The following is a 7075-nucleotide window of genomic DNA, read 5'->3' on the forward strand; positions in this document are numbered from 1 at the left end:
GTGCTGCATTCCATAGGTGCGAGGCACTCGGTCCGTGGATCCAAGGTCGTCATTCAAACCCGTAAATCAGCCAGGGGGGACCACTTGCCTACCCTGATGAAGAAACCATGGTGGACCGACAGCGACTTCTTTTGATAACTTTTAGTATAACATGTATAGGATATTATAAATAGGCTCCAGGGACAGATAGCGGGACTCAGACCTGATGAACTGACCTCGAAGTAACTTGTTGCTGTTAAGGACAGTTGATTGGGAGCCCAGAGATCTCTGTTAAGTACATTTCTATATTCAATCTGTAATTATTTTAACTTACTGCTTTATTATTAAATACACTTAATGTTAAGTCTTGTCTGCTCTTAATTTCACCAATTCAACGGACGCGCGGAGACGTGTGATCTGAAGGGTTACAAATTATTACATTGCACAATTTGTCTGCTGTTTTTAGCCCAGAGTCTCCAACACTAGTTACTTTGTAGATGTTGTTTAATGCAATCAGATGACTTTTCTGTTTCGATGCATGGGCTGTCAAGGCCAGAAAGTATTTTTTTGACACTCAGTAGGCTTTCCTGCATAACTTCCGGGTTTGATGATGTGCATAGAGCCTTGTGGTATTGATACTTTTACTTGAGTAAAAACTCAGGTTTTAGGAAGTGGAACTATTGTGCTCCTGCATACAGGTTCCTTTGTTGTACGGGGACACATTTAGTCGTCGCAACAACTGGCTACTCCGTGTTAAAAGTTTTATGCTGCTTTTGCACAAAGTTTCAATGTTAGAAAGGCCGAAAGGAAACCATTGTCTGATTTAAACTAGTTTGTGACACATTTACTCTCAATTGTCTGCAGCCAAGCGAGGTATGTTTGTTTTCTTTGTGTCGTTGTTTATGGTTATGTTTTGGTGGTGTAGCTATATGTTTATTTTCAGTCCTGAGCATAGAGTTACAAATAAGGTCCCGCCCGAACAGTGGTGGAAAAAGTACTCTCATTTTAACTTAAGTATCAATACGGCAATGTAGAAATGCTCTGTTACTAGTAAAAGTACGGAATTCAAAGTATTCTTATCAACATGTACTTAAAGTACCAAAAGTAAAAGTACTCAATATGCGATGCGACGCATTGTGAGCTTGTTTCAAATGGCTGAAGTGGTTAATGTATGTTTTGTAAATCAAAATCTACAAAGTAACTAGTAACTAAGTTTTCATATCATTGTAGAGTAAAAGTATAATATTTGCTTCTGAGATGTATTGTGGAGTAGAAGTAAAAGTACTGAAAATTGGAAATACTCTAGTGAAAAAAAGTACAGTACTTGAGTAAATGTACTTAGTTACTTTCCACCACTGGTCCCAAGTCCCGACAGATATTTCGCCAGAATGAATATAATAGTTGTTGTTTAGAGTGGTTGCATAGAAGTTTATCATGTTCTTTACATGTAAACATACTCATACCATTTGTTCTCACAGTGGGAGGTAGGGGGCCCAAAGTGGGGGTTGGGGGATAATGAAGAAAAACATGCAAATTATTTTTTTGGGGGTCCCCAGAACCAACATACAGTATAAGTGTTGATGGGGAAATATGGCATCCATCTTAAAGGGTCTACACCATGAATTTTAAATGTTCCTTTTTTTGTGTGTTTTTGGTATCCCCTACCTCTCTTCTATCCCCAAAAATACCCCAGTTTGAACACTCAGGCTTTCACAGCATACCTGGGGTTTTATGTAAATTGGTCTCAAAACAGGCCAAACTGATTTGTCCCCGAAAGTGACGTCACTAGCGGTACATTCCCTCCCGTTTTTCAGTTCCGACATAGGGGGGGGAATAAACCCTCAATAGCGCCACGTGCAAATCAGGACAATGTGGTATTGCAGGTGAAAGTGCTTTATAAGCCAGAGAGAAGTTAGTTGGAATGAGTATATCTGAGGCTTGATTTAGGCTCAAACCTTTTGAAAAACGTTTGAGGGACATAAGCAATATGATATTAAGTATTCAATATTTTTTTTAAATTCATGGTGTAGATCCTTTAACTGACCTTTTTTGGGCCTCTATAATTCAAATGTCACGATGCAGAGGTAATTCCCATAGTGCGACATCTCACCATATGAGTGATAAGATCAATCTGATCAACTAAAGCGCTGAATTGTGTAAAAGACAGAATGCATGGGTGGAAGGTAAATGTCAAACTGTCTGAACTTTAACTGTCCACTGTTGAACTTTGCCACCTGTTTCCACATCCTGTCTGCACCATATGCATAGTGGTGGTTTTTGCTAGAAAGTTGACATGCACCCCTTATACCTTGCTGTCTTGGCTCCACGTGTGCCCTAACAGACTTGAGAACACCCCTAAGCAACCACCACCAGCACGCCTTATGACACTGATGTGCATTTCTAAACTATCCAATCCAAACGTAGAATGCCCACCCCTTTTTGGGGGATCACTCCTTAGTTTCCTGTAGTATAAAGAATCCTGCACATACTGTTTCTCCACCAGCAGAATTCTCCACGAGCCTCACAGACATCAGTTCTTCTGACACTCTGTCGTTCGTGCGTTAGAGGTGCCTCTCAATCCTTTCTGCTGTGGACTAATCGCTCTAGAGCCTTTACGATGCAAATCTCACTGATACGTTAAGTATTAGCAGATCTACAAGCTCACAACTTGTGAACTTGTAGTTCGGCTATTTTCCCAAATTTATCTGTGGAACCGAGTCAAATGGAATGCCAACAAGTGCTTGTCGGGGATTGTTGTCAATCAGTCGCTTCCTGTAACGCGTATGCGACACCCTATGGTGCGTGTGCGTGAACACGCACGACGAACGTGCGCATTGATTCAAGGGTCCCCGGTTTTAGGGGCTGAATATGGTCACCCTAATTATCATTCATGTGTTTCTATGTGCACGATATAAACGCATATTTAATCCATCGTTTTTTTGAATTGCAGTTTGATGACGTGAGCGGTGCTACTGACCGAAGTGCGACAAGTAGAAGACGAACGACGGTGTTGTGTATTTCCTGGAGGCACGATAAGGATTCAAAGTAAACATCAGGGAACATTCTATAGAGGGGATTGTTACCACTGACCACTGGCTGGCTGACTTCCTGTCTCGAGCAGAGTGTTTGAACCTGAACTCTCAGAGACTAAAAATCATCATCATGGCTTCCTCCCAGTTGTCTCTCTTCTCAGAAGAGGACATTTCTTGTCCTGTGTGTTGTGACATCTTTAAAGCTCCCGTTCTCCTATCATGCAGCCACAGCTTCTGTGACACCTGTCTGCAGGAGTGGTGGAGAAAGAAGGTGATCAAGGAGTGCCCGGTTTGTAAGAAAATCAATTTGATGGATCCAGTCTGTAACCTGGCTCTGAAGAACCTGTGTGAAGCCTTCGTACAGGACAGACATCGGAAAGTGCCGACTAAAGTTCTCTGCAGTCTGCACACTGAGAAAATCAAGCTCTTCTGTCTACAATGTCAACAGCTGGCGTGTGTTGTGTGTAAAGATTCCAAAAAACACACCGACCACAGTTTCAGACCCATCGACGAGGTCGCGCTGGATCACAAGGTGGGAGTCCAGAAATCGCTGAACTTCTTACTGGAGAAGCTGGACTCCTTTAATCAAGTCAAAGCGAACTACGATCAAACGGCGGAACACATTAAGTCCCAGACTCGGTACACAGAGACGCAGATGAAGGAGCAGTTCAAGAAGCTTCACCGGTTTCTAGAAGAGGAAGAGGAGGCCAGCATCGTTGCACTGAAGGAGGAAGAGCGCCAGAAGAGTCGGATGATGAAGGAGAAGACCGAGGGTCTGAACGGAGAGATATCGACCCTTTCACGCCAAATCAGAGCCATAGAGGAGGAGCTGAGAGCCGAACACGTCTCGTTCATGCAGAACTTCACGTCCACGATGGAACGAGTCCAGTTCACGCTGCAGGATCCACAGCTGGTCTCGGGAGTACTGATAGACGTGGCCAAACACCTGGGCAACCTGGCCTTCAGAGTCTGGGACAAGATGAAGGACATCGTCTCCTACACTCCCGTGATCCTCGACCCCAACACCGCCTACCCGAAACTCGTCCTGTCTGACGATCTGACCAGCGTGCGAGGCGGAGACGGACAGCAGCTACCCAACAACCCCGAGAGGTTCGACCCCTTCGCCCACGTCCTGGGATCCGAGGGCTTTAACTCGGGCACTCACAGCTGGGACGTGGACGTGGGAGACGGAGACGGCGTCCAATGGGAACTGGGCGTGTTGTTAGAGGAGTCTTATCAGAGGAAGGGAGCCACGGGGGGTCAATCCTGGGGTATAGGGCTTTTTGACGGTGAATACTACACAGCAGCACACTCCCTACACACTCCCCCCCTCGGTCTTCGACACACTAACGCCATCTCTAATCTCCTGGTGAAGCAGAAACTTCAGAGAATCAGAGTCCAGCTGGACTGGAACGAAGGAAAGCTGTCGTTCTCTAATCCTGATACTAACACGCACGTGCACACCTTCGCGCACACTTTCACCGACACGCTGTTTCCATACATCAACACTGGTTGTGCTCCACCTCTGAAGATGTTGCCAGAGAAGGTCATCGTAACCGTAGAACAATGTAGTTAGACATAATGATCACGAGGTTGATTTAGAGTCTAAATCAACATCTGACGTCTAAAATGTACTGGTATTCGTCTTTAAAGAGGCATACCTGAGGTTTCCCTCAGGGCTTGTACAGGCCTCTGCAGAGCTCTGCTGGCTGCATTCAGACCATCAAAGCGGGTCTTGTTGTGTCTTGGTCTTGTAATGGCCAGCAGGCTGAGCTGGCTTTGGAGACACTGGATCATCTGATCCATCTCCGTTTGTTGAGTTTCTGAGGATTGATGTAACTGCTGGGTCAGATTGTCATGTTCAGTGTCCAATAGTTTGTCAACATTTTAGACAAACTACCTGTCTTTAAAGAGGAATACCAGTCAATTTTAGAATCTCTATGATTGTTTTCCAGAATCGCCGTTCCCCCCGGCGATATGGCCATACTGTATAGGGGCATGCCCCTATACTGTTAACATCAGGGATCTCCATATATGGGTATAAAAGGGACAAGGACAGACAGATATAGAGCACCGAAGTCCTGACGTCCCTGCCAGTAGAGGGTGCTTTTCCGCAGGTTCGTGGCTTCACTTTTTGTGTTGATATCCTCATTGGGAAATCTTAGATCGCCTCATATAAGTACTGTGTTCCAAAAATAAGCACCCCGGCGATTTTACTTATATGGATATGAAGCATTGACTGAAGGTGTAAATGTACACATTTACCCAAAGAGTAACACAATACAAACACTGGAAACGAGTCAAATAACCCAAAGACTACATTTCCCATGAACGCGGCTGCTGTAGGGACAGTGATTTCAGACCCGGAAGTAGTAGTTCTTAAGACTTTTAAGGCAGAATTAATTCAATTTTTGCCAGAAACAGGCTGTATCAAATATGAATGAATATCATAAACGATGCAGAGCCATCCCCCTGACAAAAACGCCGGGGTGGTGTGTTTACATTTTAGTGAAAATAGCCAATCTTCATCGAGACATTGTGAGCTTGTAGATCAGCTATTTGAACTATTTTTAAATGTTTTTTTCAGAACTGTAAAAACTTCCCCAAAAGTTCAGGCATAAGGGGTAAGGCAAGATGGGGCCCGGTGTCTCTGTTCTACCAAATATACAGTCCATACAATAGTCAATAAACTATTGTCACCTATAGGCAGCGGCGGAAGCCATATGCCCAAGCGAACATGCTGTGTCGCAAATTTTTCATGTGCTCAGTACCTGTGAAGATCTCTCTTTAGATCCTTTTGTACACCACTGTATACTGCCCGCCTGTGGCGTCGCTACAGACAAGGCAGCATCAGACGACTCGCAGTGCCGGGGTTCCCACCTGCGCCGCTGTGCCTTGGAGACACTTGATCATCTGATCCATCTCCGTTTGTTGAGTTTCTGAGGATTGATGTAACTGCTGGGTCAGATTGTCATGTTCAGTGTCCAATAGTTTGTCAACATTTTAGACAAACTACCTGTCTTTAAAGAGGATGCAGTCAATTTTAGAATCTCTATGATTTATTTATGTTAAATTGTGATGTGGATCTCCCTAGGTCTGAAATAAAGATTGAATTGAAATAAAGAGTTAGCTTTGTGGTCATCATCAAATTCACTGTGATAGCTCTGGTGGAAGTTGACTGTCAGGTTCAAGGTTGTCAGCTGTCACACTTTTGGGTGTGAGACTAAACCTTTGTGCATCACTCACTCCTCGGCTTACCATTATATCTTAACCCATTAAGACATGAGGCCAATTCTACAAATGCTTTCTAAATCAGTGGTTCTCTTAACGTTTTCGTGCCAAGGCCCAAATTGATATATATATTTATATTATGTGGCAGCGGACCCCCATCTGAAAATGTTTTGTGCCAGGGACCCCCAGAAGAGAAGATTTGCGTTAAGAAAAACACTTTCAAGATTTTGACGCACTGTGAGCTTGTATATCTGCTATTTTTGAGAACCACTGTTCTAAATCCTATGAGTTTTCTAAAAAACGTGTGTTGCTATATAGCAAAAATCTAAAAGGTCACTGATCCTTTCCTGGTTTTAATGGGTTAAATGTCATGTACAGGATGGATGGCTTTGGGATGGATGGATTACCTTGTGTCACAGATGTTTTTAAAAGGCCCTTATTATTACCCGATTAGTGACATTGATGTTTGTATTGTTTTAGAATTCAGATTTATTATATGAAATAAGCACAAACGGTGATATGAGGTCTTATTATTATTCGGACATGCCTCCTGGCACAGATTTTTACTGTACTAACTGCACATTTCTAGGTAGGGTAAGTGATTTTCTTTGGTTGAAATATGTGCTAAATCTTCTGATAGTACTCATTACTTGTTCAGTAACGGGAGTCTCCATGTCTCTCCAGCTCTTAAATTAAACAGAAATTTCAATTTCGGGTCGGGATATACATTTTATCCAATCAGGATAGAGAACTCCGTCGGGATACAGATTAAACAAGTGAAATTGGAAGTGATGACACAAATAAATGAGCTAAAAAGCTCCCATCAGGCGTTT

The 7075-nt window shown here is 43.3% G+C and overlaps 1 protein-coding gene across 1 annotated transcript; it reads left to right on the plus strand.

Annotated features, from left to right (window-relative positions):
• The first annotated feature begins 726 nt into the window (after window positions 1–726).
• On the plus strand, window positions 727–5586 carry LOC311057106 (E3 ubiquitin-protein ligase TRIM35-like). Its single transcript, XM_084074035.1, has 2 exons — window positions 727–852; window positions 2930–5586. Exon 2 carries the CDS (start codon window positions 3142–3144, stop codon window positions 4585–4587), a length of 1446 nt encoding a protein of 481 aa, XP_083930161.1. The 5' UTR covers window positions 727–852; window positions 2930–3141; the 3' UTR covers window positions 4588–5586.
• The last annotated feature ends 1489 nt before the right edge of the window (window positions 5587–7075 follow it).

Source organism: Gymnoscopelus microlampas (genome assembly GCF_963454915.1).
Source record: "Gymnoscopelus microlampas genome assembly, chromosome: 12".
In the NCBI taxonomy this organism is placed as follows: Eukaryota; Metazoa; Chordata; class Actinopteri; order Myctophiformes; family Myctophidae; genus Gymnoscopelus; species Gymnoscopelus microlampas.